The following is a 19,558-nucleotide window of genomic DNA, read 5'->3' as shown; positions in this document are numbered from 1 at the left end:
GGAGGGCGTGTCTGCGCGAGGCGGGTGTGCGGGGCTGGCGAGTCGGTCGGCTGCTGAGGCTGAGGGGCGGAGCAGAAGGCGGCAGCCGCGGCTCCCGCCCGCACAGAGCGCCGGTCCCGCGAAGCCCCCTCCCACTTCTGGGCGGGCGGCGGCGGCTGCGGGAGGAGGAGAAAGAGGAGGGAGCGTCTCTGCCACCGCCTCCTGGTCCCCAGCGCCGATCAGCCGCCGCCACCTCCCTCCGAGACGATCCTCCCTCCATGGTCCTGCCGCGGCACCCTCTGTAGTCCGAGCTGCTCCGCGACGCGACGGAGCCGGTCTCGGACAGAGGGAGCGGTCGTGGCCTCGCAGCCCGCTCGGGCTGACGAGCCGAGAGCGGGACGCCGCGCGGTCCCCGAGGATCCGCACGCCGGGCAGCGCGGCCCGAGCAGCGCGAGGAGCAGCGGGCGGGCGGGCGGCGCCGGGCCCGGGCCGCCCTTGCTCCCGCGCCCCGGCCCCGCCGCCCGCGCCGGGGCGGTAGTCCGCAGAGGAAGGCGCCGCAGTCTCTGGGCCTCGCGGCCCCACTCAAGCGTCCTCGGCGCCGAGGGCTCGCGGGTCCTGAGGGGAGGAGGCGAGCCCGGGGCTGGGCACTGAGCTCTTGGGCGCCCCCACCCCCGTTTTCGAAGCCCTCCACGCTGCGGCCGCTATCCCCTCCGGACCATGGCCGACGACGACGTGCTGTTCGAGGATGTGTACGAGCTGTGCGAGGTGATCGGCAAGTAAGTCTCCACGCGAGGGAGCGGGAGTGTGGAAAAATGCATTTCAGTGATACCCCGGTCTTCCCGCACCCGCTCGGGGCCTGCCCCCTGCCCGCCCTCCCCTCTTCCCCTCTCGTCCTCCTCATCCTGGAGTATTTATAGACGTGTACCTGGAGCTCCTGCTTGGCGGGGGCCTTGGGGTTCTCAGCGATCCATTGAGGCCAACGAGCCTAGGTTGGTCACCCCGTAAGGCGTGGAGCCGGCTGCCTGCATTTTATCTGACGGTTGCATAGGGACGTGGCACAGCCGATTTTATAGTTGCTTCAGTTAGGGTTATTGTTACCTTGCTTGTACCATAGACCATTTTTGAAAAGAGCAGCTTGCATTTCCTTTGCTTGTGTGGAGAGAGAGAGAGATAGTCCAAGGTTTTAGTTGTGGGGTGTGTGTCTATTGTGCAGGATATTAGACAGATGCCTTTGTGTACACCCCGTGCCCGGATAGGAAGGGGTCGTTTAAGACGGGGTGCGTTCAGTTTCAGCAAATCCCCCCCTGGTGTACACAGACGTGGAAAGAGTTGGGGGCATTCGAATTTTTAATGCCTCGTTATGCAATGACTGTTCAATCAGTGCTCGAGGCTCCCCTAGACTGTTGTTGGGATGGTGGTTAGCATGGTAGAACCGTCTGCTTTGAGTCACCAGGCTGGTCTAGAATATAGAATTGACAGTCCAAATGCTCATCCTTTCATCTGTGTTGTATAATTACGCTAGGGAAAAGCAGGGAATCAGATTAATCACAGTGCTGATTGAGAATTAAATCTGCAGTTCCTCATCTAATTGTCTATTCCTTAAATCTATTTTGAATAGTTTCCTTTTCATTCTTGTCAAACAGTATTCCAAGTGCACAATCCTGCTAATTTGCTTGTGAAGGAAATGCTGGCAATCTGAACTTGATTTCCTAACACAGCGTGTATTCCGTGGCTTAATAAGGATCGCTAGAGCTACCATTGAAATATTTTTTTTTTTGGAAGCGGTGCTTTATTGTCTATTTTAAGGTCCACAGTTGGGAAATGAAATTAAGACCTTAGAGCAGTTGGCCCTCTCTCTTTTAAGTTGTCTGCAGTACACAATTTTAATTTGAGTGCTAATTTGTTTCTTTTTCTTTCCATATTGAGGTATTACAGTGTTGCCTCTCATGGTGAAATCGTGGATAGAGCTTGCTACACACTTTACTCAGACACAATTGATATGAGGACATGTTACTCCTTGCCCTATTGTTACATGATCAGCCAGACTGTTAAAAGGAAAGTATCCAAATGTGTCCTGTTAAAGTGGTTGTGGAAGTGTTTTGGAATAGCACTGTCCAAAAGCTGTATTATGAGCCACATTTATAATTTAAAATTTTCTAGTAGCCACATTTAATAAAAAAGGTATAACTAATTTTAATAAAATATTTTATTTAACTCAGTAGATTGAAACATTTCAACATGTAATCAATATGAAAACATATTAACGAAATATTTTACATGTTTTATACTAAGTCTTTGAAATCCCAGTGTGTATTTTACACTAACAGCACATCTCAATTCTGACACTTAAGCTGAATTTTCATCAGAAATTCGTAATCTGTATTTAGGTTTCATAAAATCTGCATTTGCAAAAGTAGATTCACATACCCAAGTGGTTCCCAGTATATATAAAAGTTTTCCAATAACCGAATCAAGTACCTTTTTCTAAATTTAAATTTTAATAAATGAAAATTAAATAAAATTCAAAATCCGTTTTCCAGTCTGACCAGCCACGTTTCAGGTGCTCAGTACCCACATGTGAATAGGACAGTTTTGGAGAGAAAAATGTCTCAAAAATCTCCTTGGTTTCCTTATTCTTAAGAGCACCCAGTAAAGGTAAATTAGGTGTTTTCCAAAAGCCTCCAAATGACTGGATGTGTGGGTGAATAATATTTGTTGCATCTTAGTTATAGCTGATGTAAATAAACTAGCAATTCATAATTGGAAAATGTGAGATTAAAATGTTAATTATATTGTGAAGATGGAAAATAGCCATCACTGAATCAGTTTTGGTAACTAGTTCTGATTCCTTAAAGTTGGGAAGGATGATGATGTGATCTCTTTGGATATCAAAAAGAAATGGTCATCATCACATTAACAGTATTCCACTGATTTGTAGTTGATAGAATATTTTCAGTAAACACCCCTGGGAGAAGAAAATTCATCTTTTCTGGCTATTTCAGAGCTGCATAAAGAGGGGCAGCAAGCTAATTTTGAGGTGATAGGCACTCTGTGGCTATCTAACTACTATGAACTGTGAAATCTCATTCATATCCTACAAAATCTGACTTGCTCAGTGTCAATTATAAAATGCCATTACATGAAATAATGAATTCAAGCTAGTCTTATTGTTAAAGAATGTAATAATAGTGTTCCTCAACCTGAGTAAAGGTTGAAGGTTTCTCTGGTAAATTGTCTTAGTATATATTGATATGGAAATTGAAATTAGCTTGAGATTTTCTTGCAGGGACCTTGACAGCATACATTTTTAACTTAGAATTTGTTCACCTCTGAATTTGAACAGAAAAGCCTTGAAGATCTTCCCATGCATTGAAAACCTTTTTATTGATTTCCATCCAAGTTCTGTGGAATTTTTATTTTCTTTTATAGCAAGTTAGTATCACAAATTGTTTTTCACCACTAGATCTTAATAGGTTTAAATTTTTACTAAGGTACTTTAAAATAGATTTCACTTTTCAAGACTAATTGACCACCCACTCACTCCTCTACCTACCCAACTACCTACTCATTTACCCACTGTGTACTTGACCTTACTTGATGGCATAAATGAAAGTTCTCATTTAATTTAGACCTTTCAATCTGTTTTTTTTCCCTTGGTTGAGAAAGACAACTTACAGAGTTAATGAGGTTTTGAAATATAAGATCATTATTTGGAATATGTTTTCTTTCCAGTGGCTGCAGCCTTTACCCTTGTTAAAGCTATCTTTGAGGGAACATGTGCCTGATTCTTTACAAATATTGGAAGGATGCCATTTCCCTTTTTAAAAATTAAAACTCTTTTCCCTGTGTTTCTCATTTTTGAAAATCTTGCAGAAACTCCTTTGAATGCCTGTTGTTTCTGTAACATTTTCTATGTAACTATCTTTCAGATGTCTGAAACAAATCTCCAATAATAGAACCTTATCATAGTCCCAAAACTTCTTGTCCTAGCAAATAAAATGTAGCAATTACTGGAAAAGAAAGGCATTATGCAAATACAGGTTAATGACTAATTTTTATGTCATGATCATTATACTGTATCTTTTACAATTATAAGTGTACAACTAGTAATACTACATGAAGGAAATTTAAGACAATTCATCTAAATTAAAACAGAAAAATGCCTACTTTCTTGGTACAGCAGTGTCTGTGAAAGAGACTGTATACCATTTATACCATTTATACCTTGTGTTGGCTGAATGTTTGCCCTGTATTTAGTAACCTGTAGCTCTGATTTTCCTACTCTGGTAGGACATATACTAAAATTGGAATGATGCAGCATGACCCTTGCTCAAGGATGACATGCAACTTTGTGAGGCATTTGCTTACACCTCGAGAGCACTTATATTTAATTACAGTTACTTATTTATGGATCTCTCTAGGTCACTAATAAGGAGCTTCTTGAGGGCAGGGAATGTTTCTTACACATCTTTCTCCATTAACACAGTGCCTGCAATTTAACAGCCTTTCATTAGCTGTGAAATGAGTTGAGTAGTTTTAATAAAATCTCATTAAAAGGCAAAAAAGCATGTTTATCAATCTCAGAGCAATTATTGTCTCAAGAGCCTGTATTAGTTTAAAGTAGTAGTTCTCCACCTAGCTGCATATTAGAATCATCAGGGGAGCTTTTAAAAAAGATCAATGTCAGAGTCCTGTGTGAAAGCAGTGAAATTGGAGTTTCTGGGAGTGGGTTGTGGTCACTGGCATTTTTTAAAGCTCTCTATGTGATTCTCATGTGCAGCTATGATGGGGAGTCATTGGCTTAAACCTTAGATTATGTATGTAATATTTTGGGACTAGCTTTTCAGAGGCTTGCAATTTTTACAAAGTAGAATAAACTCTTTTTGGAAGGTATTGAAGCTAAATGGCCAAAATGTGGATTTTGTCTTCTATGCACTTGTGTTTCTCAGCCTTATTGTGTAAGAATTTAGTTTTAGCTTGTGTTTGGCTTGGATTTCTTGGGCCTTTTAAGATCCACATTGATTTTATGACACTCATCTAATGCTAACATGGCGATTGTCTGATGTTTGGAATAACACAGAACAAGGATTGCTTCAATAATAGTTGATGATGGTTTTCCACTCTAATGGCTTGATTTAATATTAAGAAATTTATCAGTTTAGTATGGATTGTGTTTGTACGTACACTCTATTAAAAGAGTACGGTTAAGTTGCTGGTATGCTTTAAATTACATACTTGTGATTCCGGTAATGCTGTTAGCCAGAGAATTGAGTTAATGCAGTCTTTATGTAAATACTGGATTAATAATATGTAAAGTATATAATTCAGCATACAGATAAATTCAGCTTTACTAATTTTTACTAATTAGTATGGCTTTCACATGTATTGATTCACGCAGTGATTTGGGTTTCTTATACCATAGGGAGAATGTCGCATCTTGTTGAAAAAATTTTTCCCGGAAATTTTAACTAGGCATTGTTGGTGAACTAGTTTTTAATGTTAGGAAAAGATCAAGTGTTTGCCTGAAGGAACCAAGCATTTTCCAGAAACGAGTAGATATTCCAAAAATACCAGTGATCGTGAAAGAAGTGCATGATTACAGTGACAGCCAAGTAACAAGGTAAAAGAAATGATCAGCAGCTAAATTGTTGGTAGCCCAGAAAGTATGCAAGCCCTGGGAGTTAAGCTGTACTTCTACAGAGGAAAAACTGAACACAGGGTGTATATACTACAGCTATCAGGCCTCATTGAGAGTAGGGAAGCAATATTGATTCCTGATGGCGAAATTTGATTCTGGGACCATTTGGAGGGGGAACAGAGCTACTCCATTGCTTTTCTGCATGTGTACAACCTTCTCGAGTCTCTTCACGTCTGCTTTTTACAGATTGCTTTAGGGCGTGTTGTTTGAAGTTGTCTTCATAAATACTTCCTTTGGAGTCCCTTAATTTTTATGACTGTAACATGCTTCTATGTACTTGACATATGCAGTTCAGCTGCCTCCATTTTTTCCTTGCATCTGCAACGGTTTTGCCTGATGAACTACATCTCGAATGTCCCTAAATTGTGTTCCTGGATATTTCCTCTAAACTGAAAATTCTTCTGTTGTAATTCTGTTGAAAATTCTTGCTCTAGTTCTACTCAATCAATTAAAGAAGGAGGTATACCTTGCTTCTTCAGATTATTCTTGAATTATTACATTTTTGTAAATGTTTTCACATTTTAAATGTGGTAGGAGCATTGCATTTAAAGGAACTTTGACATAAGGTTGTTTGAAAAACTTTTGTAACTGAAAGCTTACTTTATAAAGGGAATTGACATTTATCCCTCTAATGTTAGGCATTTTGCATGTATTATGGTACCCATTTTACAGAGAACACAAATTCAGAGGGGGTGTTCAGTAATTCACCCAAGATCACACGAATTCCAACACGGTTTCATGGTCTATTCATTTCATGCTGCATTCTGCTGCTAATTCAAGTTGTGAAAATACTGCACTGGGTTTTCTTAAAGACACATGTCTTCATTTTTAGAGTTTCTATACTGCAAATTTTAGTTGTTTGACTTTCTGGTTAAATTTCTTACCTCTTCAGTAAAGATTCCATATACTATTCATTCTTTCATCTTTTTTTTTAATTTTTGTCTTTCTCTTTAATGAAACATCACCATTTGTTATCAAACTAACTGGTAAATCTATGTATTGTTTAGCAATGGAAATATAGACTCTTGGCCATCTGTCCAAAATATAATTTGTTTTGGAACTTTCTCGACCCTTTTTACTCTGCAAGTTTTTTCTTCCATTTTCCTGCCCCAACACGGGGCACTGGAGTGCAGTGGCACAGACAGGATAGTTAATTACTCCTAACTTGCCAACCCAGAAGTAATAAGGTTTCAGAGGTAGATGTTTGTTGGGAGTGGGGTGGAGCAGTTTCCACAGGGTAGTTATTCCTGTATCCTGTGATAAAAATATGGAAATTGTTCTCTCTGATTCTGAAAACCATGTAGTGAGCTGCATCTGCTGAGTCTGTGAGCTTCTAGCTGTTCGCCAGCACTGTATATCTTAAATAATCTAAGACACCGAGTTACTGCTGCAGAGCAGGTACCTGACCACAGCTGACAAGCTGATGCGATGTGCTGTTCTTACGTTTTTGGTTTTATTTTGTGGTGGCAACTGACAGTGAAGATTCTAGAACCACCAAATATGGCTCTGGATTTATGCTACAGGATTTAAGATGCTACAGAGCTTGCTTTCCTTTCTTTCTGTCCTGGGGCCACTATGGTATTGGTTGTAGAGCCCAAGTCAGTATAGAGTCTCTGACTTCTACCCTGGGAAAATTTTATTTTAAAACTAGTTTATTTTGAAGTTAACGTGTATTTCCAACATTGAGATTTAATAATTTTATGTTACTTTTCTTTATTAATTAACTAGTTTTCATACAGTAAATTATAAAAGTAATGATATGCATAGTAAATTTTATTTTATTTTATTTTATTTTATTTTTTGAGAAGGAGTCTCACTCTGTCTTCCAGGCTGGAGTGCAGTGGCACAATCTTGGCTCACTGCAGTGTCTGCCTCCCAGGTTCAAGCGATTCTCCCGCCTCAGCCTCCTGACTAGCTGGGACTACAAGCATGCACCACCGTGCCTGGCTAATTTTTGTATTTGTACTAGAGACGGGATTTTGCCAGGCTAGTCTCGAGCTCCTGACCTCAGGTGATCCACCTGCCTTGGTATCCCAAAGTGCTGGGATTACGGGTGTGAGCCACTGTGCCTGGCTGTAAATTTTATAATATGGATGATACAAAGATAAGAAGTTAGTCTATCTCCATTTTCCTACCATTCATATCCCCATTCTCTAGAGGTAACCATTGTTCAGTGGCTTCTACATCTTTCTGGAGGCTTTTTGTTTAAAAATGAGATCACATTTGTATACTATGCTGAAGTATTTATTTTTCATTAATATTAGTAGATATCTGATGATCTTGTCATAGCCGTCTATGTATCTGTCTATCTCCTCTTTAACTGCTGTCCAGTATTCTGTCATATGGATTGTTACTTTGGCTTTGGATTGAGTGCAAGCCATTTGTAATTGTACATTGCTGGAAATACTGAACTGGAATTTGGGTGAGAGGTATGGAATGGCAGTGAAAATTTGGGAGTCTTCTGTGTGGAAATAAAAACTGAGTGAACGAGTTCTTGGGGGTTGACTGCACTAGGGCTCGTGGTTTGGAGTGTAACTCATAGAGTTAGAAGGGTCGGGATAAGGGACTGTACAAAAGTTTAAAAGTAGGGAGGAGGATCAATAATGTAAAATGCCAATATACTCTGAGGACTAAGAACAGGCGTGGCTGTAACAGAGAGACAATTTAAAGCACTTATCAAAATGAACATCATGTTTAATATTCAATTCATGATATGTCTGAAAAGCTAGATCTGGCTTCTTTTCTGTGGATGCTAGTAATTTTATACTCTCTCTCTGTAAATCTATCTCAGAACGAACATATTTAGGAAAAAAACAAAGTAGATTTCTTTTTCACTGTAATTGTGTTTTGCAGATTTCTGATGGCAGGCTTTTAGGTAAAATCATTTGGTTTTCCTTAGATTATGTCCTCTTCATTCCCAAGCTTACGTGTGACTGTCAATTAAACGGAAGCCTTTCATGAAATGACAAAAGTAAATTTTAGATACTTCACATTTACTTTAAGTTCTTGGCATTTGTCAAACCATTGTTACTGTCTTATATCTTTCTACTATAGGAAACTGAATTCTTTCTTGCCTCGAGGGTTTTTGTCCACATTGGATGAGTGTAGTACTCCCCTTTCCTTTCACATTCCTCCTCCCATCACCTCCTAACTAAATTTGTTCATTGGCTATTTTTGGTTGTCCACATCCATTCACAATAAGAAATGATTGCTTCATTGTACTTAAGCCAGTTTTTTTGGTATCTAAGTGCATGCTGTTTCATTCAGCTTCTTGTATTCTATTTATTACTGGGCTGTTGTACGTTGTTTTCTCCTTGATCTTTGTGATTTCTTTTAATACACTTTTCTTTTCCTTTCTGCTTTGTAGTCATTGTTTTGAGTATTTGAATCATTTGCAGGTAAGAATGAGAATTGTTCTCTCTCTCATGTAGTTTAATAATATCCAAAATATACTATGTTGAGTCTGTATTTCAGGCTTCTAATCCTGAAGTTAGAGTATTTTGGTATATTTAGATCTAGGATAGAAGTACACTATATTACTATTCAATTACATGCAGATTTTAATGGTTTTTTTTTTTCAAGACAGAGTCTCGAACTGTCACCCAGGCCATAGTGCAGTGGCGTGATCTCGGCTCACTGCAATCTCCACTTCCTGGGTTCAAGCAATTCTCCTGCCTCAGCCTCCCGAGTAGCTGGGACTACAGGCATGCACCACCACACCCAGCTACCTTTTTTGTATTTTTAGTAATGATGTGGTTTTACCATGTTGGCCAGGATGGTCTCGATCTCCTGACCTCGTGATCCGCCTGCCTCAGCCTCCCAAAGTGCTGGGATTACAGACATGAGCCACCGTGCCTGGCCTTAATGTTTTCTTAAATTAAAGGGTGGTGATATTCATTCAGTTACAGAGGTCTCTCTCTCGTCATTCCATGGTGTGCAGATTACCATTATACTACTGCTACTTCATAGACTCTAATTTGTGTTTTTAGAAAACATCATCGATTCTTGGCCTTTTTTCTTACCCTTGGTATGTGATTTCCCCTAAACGTATGGATTGCCGCGGCTCTGTGGCTTGTTTGGCAGCCCCCTTCTGATTTGGTAATCTTTGGGCACAGTGTGGCTATTTTCTCCTTATCTATAAAAGGAATGATAGCTGCTTCACAAACCATTTGCATGGATTAGTGGATTGTAAAGTGCAGCATAAGTATTTTTAATTTCTAGAAATCTCTGAGATACTCAAATTACTTTTGGCAGTTATGTACGTAAGTTTCAACAATTTCCAAATGTGCACATTCTCAGTGCTAAACACAGGCTCTATTACATAAATAATATGGTGAAATGAACATTCTTTTCTACCATGTGTGTAAAATTGTTAGTGGTGCTAACTTTTATTCATTATTCATTTATGCATTCATTTCTAGCTATGAGGCCCTAGGCAAGGTAGTTAATCTCTCTGAACCTTAGTTTCTTTATCTGTAAAATGTGGTTAATGGTATATATATACCCTGTAAGGTTGTTGTGAGGATTGAATAGCATGATCTATGTAAAATGCCTAAAGGTTATTATTTTAATTGCTATTGTCATTATTATTCCCCAAACACTTGAGTTCTCTGGCCTCAAAGAGCTCAAATGATTTGTTCACACACTCACGCACATATCCTCTGCATAACTTGGTAACCGACAGACATATAGTAAAACATTTGGTCAGCAGTTGTTGAGTGAGTGAGTATGCTAACTGAGAAATCCAGTGACTGTGTGATCACCTAGTACGAGAAGGAAGTTGGGGAAATTGTTACAGAGGAGGTGAGGCATGAATGATTTGTTGGTCTTCTCCTTGGGTAACTCACGTTACCTTTTTCGGCCCATTTCCTCATTTATAAAACGGAGTAGAGGAATACAGGTAGGGAAAACTGAATTTTAATAAAGTTATATGTTAAGAAAAGTATAACTTTCTTAAATCATACACACACACACACACACACACACACACACACACACAAATTACTTGTAGGAGAGAAGGAGGGAGAGGGAGGGAAAGAGGGTCTCACTGTGTTGCCCAAGCTGGTCTGAAACTCCTAGCCTCAAGAAATCCTCCCACTTCAGCCTCCCAAAGCACTGGGATTACAGGCGTGAACACTGCACCCAGCCTAAAAATATATATATTTAAGAGTGGTTATGTGTGTGTGTGTGTGTGTGTGTTGGAGATGGAGTTTCACTCTTGTTGCCCAGGCTGGAGTGCAATGGTGCAATCTCAGCTCACTACGACCTCCGCCTCCCGGGTTCAAGTGATTCTCCTGCCTCAGCCTCCTGAGTAGCTGGGATTACAGGCACACATCACAATGCCTGGCTAATTTTTTGTGTTTTTAGTAGACACAGGGTTTCACCATGTTAGTTAGGCTGGTCTTAAACTCCTGACCTCAGGTGATCCACACGCTTTGGCCTCGCATGGTGGCTCATGCCTGTAATCCCAACCCTTTGGGAGGCTGAGGCGGGTGGATCACTTGAGGTCAGGAGTTCGAGACCAGCCTGACTAACATGGGGAAACCCCGTCTCTACTAAAAATACAAAAATTAGCCAGGCATGGTGGCACATGCCTGTAATCCCAGCTGCTTGGGAGGCAGAGGCAGGAGAATTGCTTGAACCCAGAAAGCAGAGGTTACAGTGAGCCGAGATCGCGCCACTGTACTCTAGCTGGAGCAACAAGAGAGAAACTCCATCTCAAAAAAAAAAAAAATAGAACAAAAAAAACTGTCCAGTGAGATGGTTTTTTTGTTCCAGCCAAGCAACAGAGCAAGACGCTGTCTTAAAAAAATGCTTTTAAAACTCAATGTTCTTACTGTTTAACTGCCACTTACGAGTGAGAACATGCAGTGTTTGATTTTCTGTTCCTGTGTTAGTTTGCTGAGAATAATGTTTTCCAGCTTCATCCATGAGAACATATGGACACAGGGAAGGGAACATCACACACTGGGCCCTGTTGGGGGTTAGGGGACAAGGGGAAGGATAGCATTAGGAGAAATACCTAAAGTAGATGACAGGTTGATGGATGCAGCAAACCACCATGGATCATGTATACCTATGTAAGTAACAAATCTGCACTTTCTACATTCGTATCCTAGAACACAAAGTACAATTTTTAAAAGGTTAAAAAAAAGTCATTGCCTCTTACATACATAGAAAAGATAGTACTGAGTTATGGATTTTTATAATTTGTTTGTGCGTCTGTTCTAGATTATAATTCTGTAGTATTGTGAAAAGCTCCCAAGATTGTTAAAAGAAGGAATTTTGTATCACACTTCTCATGTTTGCATTTGGACAATTGACAGATTAGTTAATTGATCATAATGTGAAATTTCAAGACTGAAAAAAAGGAAAATCCCAGAATATATATTTCAGAAACACTCATATATAGGATTTATGAATATTATTGTGTTCTTTTATATAACTTCCCCAAATTTTATTATGACAGCAATTTCTACATCTTAACAGTAAGCAAAATGAGGTGGAAAGATTCTGAAGTTGTAGTCTGACACGATTGGGCATTGAATCTAAATAACGTAAATCCACAGAACAGCATTTCATCTACTAGTTTGTATTACATCGTCGGGTGTAAGAATGATCATGTTGAAATTGAGTGGTTTGTCTATTTAGACCACTTCTATGGAAATACTGCTTAGGTTGGTTTCAGAAATCCTTGGACAGTATTATTTATATTGCATTATTTAGGTTAGAAATTTTTGCTGACTTCTGAGTTATTAGTTCAAAAGCAGAATCATCAGCCTTTATTTATATAGAATCTCTGCCGATCCTCATCTTAGGCTTAATATCTTCTTAACTGGGTTTTTGTTCCAGCAGTATAGTGTGGCATCAAATTTGAGACTATCTTTTTAATAAATAATTTTTGAAAATTTTGTCAGTTGTAGAATAATTAGATACTTGTAAAACAAGCAAGAAACTGTTTTCACTGAGGACTTTCTTTAATTACATTTCATGTAAGTTTAAGAGAACTGTTACTAGAATATTAAACTCACAGGTTAAAGTGAGAATGTATCTCATATAATCAACATGCATAACATTTTTAAAAGCATGCTAATGATGGAAAAAACCTTTACCAACTGTACATGTTGTAGGCAGTGCTTTAAAAAAAAACCCCAGAAAACATTTTGCTCTTATGGATGTAAAAGTAATCTGCATAAATATGTATTCAAATGAAAATATCTATCCATTATCATCATTGCAGAGAGTGTAGGTAACTGAAGAGGGAGCATTCTAAGCTTGCTACTCTACTTTTTGGATTATCTACATTAATATTTCTCCCATTGCTGAGTATTTCTATTATACTGCTGGATCACCACACTTTCATAATCTATGACCCACTTGTTGTAATGGTAGAGTGGGCTATAAATTGCCATCTGATTAAAGTTCAGGCTTCTTAGTTAGCCTTGCCTGGGTGGCTTCAGAATTAGGCCCATAAATATGAATATGGACTTTTGAAGATCTTACTAGAACAATATTTTTCTCACATGAAGACACATTCATAAACATGGTCTTAAAAAGATATGTGTAAGTTGAATTTGAAAAATGCAATTTAAAAGTTACTTTCTTTTTTCTAAAAGGGATTTTAAGGAAAAATTTTAAATAATTTGTGTGATATCACCGGTTGATTTTTTTTTCAGTTTCTTCATCTTGTAAAAGGATAGTAATGGCTATATTATCTACCTCATGAGATTCTTAGGCACATAAAATTATACAATTCTTAAGTCTTAAACTACCTTACATATTATTTCAATTTTATTGAAAGGAAACACTTTCTTTTTTTTTTTTTTTTTTTTTTTGAGGAGTCTCACTCTGTTGCCCAGACTGGAGTGCAATAGCGCAATCTCGGCTCACTGCAACCTCCACCTCCTGGGTTCAAGTGATTCTCCTGCCTCAGCCTCATGAGTAGCCAGGACTACAGACGTGCACTACTATGCCCAGCTTATTTTTGTATTTTTAGTAGAGATGGGGTTTCGCCATGTTGGCCAGGCTTATCTCAAACTCCTGACCTTAGGTGATTTGTACCTCGGCCTCCCAAAGTGCTGGGATTACAGGCATGAACCACCATGCCTGGCCTGAACTACAACACTTCTAATGGACTTGTACTTTGGCCAGGGGTGGTGGTTTACACCTGTAATCTCAGCACTTTGTGAGGCCAAAGCAGTTGGGTCACTTGAGGCCAGGAGTTCGAGACTAGCCCAGGCAACATGGTGAAGCCCAGTCTTTACTAAAAATGTCCAAAAATTAGTTGGGCGTGGTGGCATGTGCCTGTAATCCCAGCTACTTGGGAGGCTGAGGTAGTAGAATAGCGTGAACTAGGGAGGCGGAGTTTGCAGAGAGCTGAGATCATGCTACTGCATTCCAGCCTGGGTAATAGAGCGGGACTCTGTCTCAAACAAAAACAAAAACATGGGCTTCGTTGACTTTTCTTTGATTTTGTAAAAATCATTTACCTTTGTCTTTAAAACTGATTTTATTTTCTTGTTTGATTTGTAGACCTTAATACTTTTCAGCTCCTTATAGGGCTTAGAACCTATAGGAGCTGTTAGGTAAAAATATTGAATAAAGAGATTTGAGAATGAGTTGGGTTTATTTCTCTTGTGGGGCAATAATAAATTTACACTGAAGTCAAAGTAAAGAAAGACTTGAGTATTGTGTTTTTCCCAGCTTCTTTTTACAATCCTTAATTTTGTTGGAGCTTTGATGTTTGGAACTTACTACAAGTGACAAATGTTTGTGGCCAATCAGATGGAACGTCTTGTTCCATCTGATACTGAAAAGTTTAGATCTGTGGTTTTCAAAGTGTGAGTCTTCTCACCAGTAGCAGCATCTGGAAACTTGTTAGAAATGCAGATTCTCGGGCCTTACCCTGGCCCTACAAGATCAGAATCCCTGGGGTTGGGGTTCAGCTATTTTTGTTGTAACAAGCCCTCTGAGGGAATTCTGAGGCACACTAAAAATTGAGAACCACCAACTTAGAACTCTAGATCAGGGGTCAGTAAACTATGGTCCATGGGCCAAATAATCCTACTGCCAGTTTTTATAAATAGTTATTTGGAACATAGCCACCGTCATTAATTTAAGTATCATCTATGGTTGTTTTCATGCTATAGGGCAGAGTTGAGTAATTGTGACAGAGACCAAATGATCCACACAGCCCCAACTATTTATCTGGCCCTTTACATAAAAGCTTGCCAATCCCTACTCAAGATGAAGCCTTGGTGCTGTTTTCTTGTCTGTAATTCTGAACTGCAAACAGCTAAAATCATTAGGCATACACATGTGTTTCCCTTTACACCTGACCCTCCTATTTCTACAGACCCATTCTTCTCTCTGTTATCAAATTATTAATTCAGTGACTGGAGACTTGTAAATGAAAATAATGTACTACTCTGCCCTTTCCTTTTCTGTTAATGGTGGTAGCCTGCTTAACAATTCTTTGACCTTTTCCCACTGATTTTGTGCTGGTGTGTCCTTGGTTTTTCTGTACTCTAGTGTAATCTAACTTAATCGTCTATTATAATCTTCATTTTTCCCAAGTCTTACTGCCTTTTTACTTCCTCAAGAGAAAACCCACCTTGTGACTGCTAAGTTTAGGGATTCGTGTGAGCTGACTGGTGTGTTCTTTTTGTTTTTTGTTTGTTTTCTTGTTTGTTGAGATGGAGTCTCATTCTGTCGCCAGGGTAGAGTACAGTAGCATGATCTCAGCTCAGTGCAACCTCCGCCTCCCGGGTTCAAGCACTTCTCCCTGCCTCAGCCTCCCAAGTAGCTGGGATTACAGTAACCTGCCACCATGCCCAGCTAATTTTTGTATTTTTTAGTAGAGACTGGGTTTTGCCATGTTGGCCAGGCTGGTCTTGAACTCCTGACCTCAGGTGATCCACCTGCCTTGGCCTCCCAAAGTGCTGGAACTGTTTGGGGTGTTCTAAGTCGGGGTCCCCAACCTTCAGGCCACTGACCAGTGCTGGTTCATGGCCTGTTAGAAACCAGGCCACACAGCAGGAGGTGAGCAGCAGGCCAGCCAGCATTACCGCCTGAGCTCCGCTTCCTGTAAGATCAGTGGCAGCATTAGATTCTCATAGAAGCACAAACCCTGTTGTGAACTGCACATGCGAGGGAACTAGGTTGCATGCTCCTTATGAGAATCTAATGCCTGATGATCTGAGATGGAACAGTCTCATCCCAAACACCCCCACCCCCCACCCCCACCCCCACCCCCGGTTCCTGTTGTTCGTGGAAAAATTGTCTTCCACAAAACCAGTTCCTGGTGCCAAAAAGATTGAGGACCACTGTTCTAAGCCATTGAAATAGTGCCATCCCTTCTGGAAAATAGTTACTCTTGTCCTGGATTGTTGTAGTCACTGGTATTCGACTAGGATGCAAGTGAGCACATAGATTTTTAATATTTTGGGCAATCTTAGAATGTTTACTGCAAGAATTTTAAAAGTTAGCCTTCCCATATCTATCCAAGGATGGCTGTTTCTTTCTGTAGTTGGAATGTCATGTACTCTTGATTCTCCTTTGTACCTGATCTCAGCCATTAAGGTGATTGGTGGTCAACTTCATATAAAATACAGCTGAATTTTACCATTGTTCTTATTGATGCACTTGAATTTTTTTCTTTATCCATATCACTGAGGGAAGTATAATAGCCTTTGAAAGAAAGGCCTTCTCATAGTCTCCATTGGCTCTAGTAGCAAGGTCAGACAAAAGTGTTGTTTTTGCAGTCGTCACTCCATGGTTGTATTTTTCCTTATGTAACTGATGTTTTAAGTCAGGAAATAAGACTTTGCCAAATGATACTGAGCTATACTACTGGTGAGTTTGTTTGGTTCTTGATTTCTTTCAGTAAATCTGGGTTAAATACTTTAGTAGTGGATGCTGGGTAAGATACAGGAACTAGTGAGTTTGAGACTGGAAATGATTGAGTTAGACACTTAATTTAGGCTTTCCCAATCAACTTACTTCATACCTTTTGCACTGCTTACTCATCCCAGAGGTGAGGAACAAATGAGAAGAGGGTCAGGCAAAGGCCACCCCTCAGAGTGTGGTTACTTAGGTCTGTTGCCAGAAGAAACCTATCTACTGGAAAATTTGAGCTTTATTGTCTTCTGCAGTAAGGTGTTAGAAATGCAGCATTTTAAAAATTAAATTGTTATTTATAGCAGTGAATAAAATGTGAACTCTTTAAAAGAGAGTAGTGTTACTGTCCCAGCTAGCACAATAGCCGCCCACACGCATCATCTGAACAACCTCCTCATTTCTGTTTTATCTACCTGAAATAGGGATCAGTGGTAGGTGATGATGAAAGCTTGGGAAATTATGCTATACATGCATTAGGCCAGAGAAATGCTGTGGTGACTCTTGCTGTGTTGTCTTCCCCTCATGTGCATAGGAGTCTGGGCAGCTCCAAGAGCTAGAGGTAAGCTTTAATAATTTCCCTGGGTTCCTTGGCAGCTGGCCGTGCTTAGGAGCTGGGTGCTGCTTACAGAGTAGCAACTGCTGTAGAAAAGTTCTGCCAAATGTGTAGATTTTAAGCCATTTTAAAGGCTATAATGTTCAGACTCAATTTTTTTAGTAGGCAGAGAGTATTATTTAAGGGTACTTATGCTGCAGTATTGGATAAGGTTCATTATGAAATTGATGCTACAAGGCCTCCATGTGACATAAACTCATTGGAGCTTGTGTACTTTTAAAATCATATGTTTAGTACATATTTTGAGCTTCATTAGGTCAGGATTCTTGGCTGTCATAGTCACTGTTGTATCTCTACAACCTAGAGTAGTGTCTGGTACATAGTAGATGTTCAGTATATAGTTGAAACAGTTCAAACAAGGGAAAGAAGTGGCTGAACACATTAGAAAATATAAAATTTATGACCTATAATGCACAAAGTTCATATTTTCTTTTAGTGCTAATATCTTGCTGCTTCAAAACCATTTGGTTCTCATAATGTTCTTTTGAAAAATAGATTAGTAGACATAGAATTGTGTAGTATATGCCAAACATAGTAGTGGAATTCTGAGTAATAACTGGTTTCCCTAGTTGAGATCTATAAGACCAATGCTATAATTAAATCAGATGAAGAAAATAAGTTTCTAAGGTTGAAATGGAATGGAGAATTTTATAGTGAGTAAAATTACTAATGACTGGATTACTTGATCTATTTAAAACTGTTGACTGGATTACTTGATCTATCTAAAACTGTTAAATTGTTTATAAAATGGAGACAGTAGATGTTAACTGATAGTATTGTTGTGAATGTTAAATAAGATAGTGAGTATGAATCCTTGAACCCTTGCAGGTGCCCAGTAAGCATGAATTGTTTTAAACATCAGCAGTAATTTTGGAGCCTAATTAGTCACCTAGCTAGTCCCACCCAACCTTGGGCAAAGAAGTTAAGGTGCCATATGCCAAATCCTGCCATCTGCTTTATATTGTAGCCACTAGCCAGATGTGGCTATTTCAAGTTAGTTAAAATTAAAATTAAAAATTCACTGAACAGACATTTCTCCAAAAAAGATTTACAAATGACCAATAAATACCTGAAAAGGTGCTCAATATCAAGTCATTATGGAAGTGCAAATCAAGACCACAGTGAGATACCACTTCAGGTGCACTAGGATGGCTAGAATCAAAAAGACAATAACAAGGGTTGGCAAGGATGTGGAGAAATTGGGTATCTCATACATTGGTGGGAATGTAAAATGTTGCAGCCACTGTGGAAAACACACTGGCAGTTCCTCAAAAAGTTAAAAATAGATTTTACATACAACCCAGCAATTCCATTCCTAGGTATGTGTCCAAGAGAATTCAAAATATATCTTTATGCAGAAACTCATACGTGAACATTCATAGCAGCATTTCATAATATCCAAAAGGTGGAAACAACCCCAGTGTCCATCAGTGGATGAATGGATAAACAAAATGTGGTAGTTGCATGCAGTGGAATATTATTCAACTATAAAATAAATTAAGATGAAGACACATGCATGCGTATGTTCATCACAGCACTATTCATAATAGCAAAGGCATGTGATCAACCTAGATGCCTGTCAACGGTGGACTGGATAAAGAAAATATGGTACATATATACCATGGAATACTGTGCAGCCATAAAAAAGAACATGATTATATCCTTTGCAGCAATATGGTGGAGCTGGAGGCCATTATCCTGAGTGAAGTAACACAGGAACAGAAAACCAAATACCGCATGTTCTTGCTTATAAGTAAGAGCTAAACATTCAGTTCACACAGACACAAAGAAGGGAACAACTGGGGCCTACTTGAGGGTGGAGCATTAGGATTGACAAACTATTGGATACTATGCTGATTACCTGGGTGACAAAATTATCTGTACACCAAACCCCTGGGACATGCTGTTTATCCACATAGTATGTATCCCCCGAACCTAAAATGAAAGTTGGAAAGAGGAAAAAAAAAGATCACTTTGGGAAAAATTGATAGCTTAAATTATTGAGACATCCAATGCATGAACAAACTATATTTCTGTTATTTAGGTATTGTTTAGTATTTCTCAGCAGTGTTTGTAGTTTTAAAAGTACAAGTCTTATACATCTTTTGTCACATTTATTCTTAAATATTTCATATTTTATGCTGTTGTAAATCAGTTTTTCATTCAAATTTCTGATTGTTGTTAATATATAGAAATGTAATTGATTTTTTGCATATTGCTCTTGTGTCCTGCAACTTTGCTAGATTCACTTATTCTAGTTGAATGATGTATGTTACATCGGGTAGTCTACATAGATGATCATATCTTCTGTGAATAAAGACTTCCTTTTGCCCAAAAAAGAAATAAAGTACAGATACGGGTTGCAACAT

General features: G+C 39.3%; 1 protein-coding gene across 37 annotated transcripts in view; it reads left to right on the top strand.

Moving 5' to 3' along the window:
* Nucleotides 1-198: 198 nt before the first annotated feature.
* CASK (calcium/calmodulin dependent serine protein kinase) overlaps nt 199-19,558 on the top strand; it is a 437,686-nt gene continuing 418,326 nt past the window's right edge. For 16 of the 37 annotated variants that reach the window (XM_078364095.1, XM_078364094.1, XM_002762805.6 and 13 more), the window contains exon 1: nt 199-755. In XM_078364095.1, coding sequence (XP_078220221.1) covers nt 697-755 — 59 coding nt within the window. In that variant the 5' untranslated portion in view covers nt 199-696. The remainder of the gene's footprint in view (nt 756-19,558) is intronic. The other 21 variants (XM_078364093.1, XM_078364080.1, XM_078364091.1 and 18 more) reach the window with 2 other exon arrangements.

This window comes from Callithrix jacchus, chromosome X (genome assembly GCF_049354715.1).
Source record: "Callithrix jacchus isolate 240 chromosome X, calJac240_pri, whole genome shotgun sequence".
NCBI classification, from domain to species: domain Eukaryota; kingdom Metazoa; phylum Chordata; class Mammalia; order Primates; family Cebidae; genus Callithrix; species Callithrix jacchus.
This window is presented reverse-complemented; position numbering and strand designations above follow the sequence as displayed.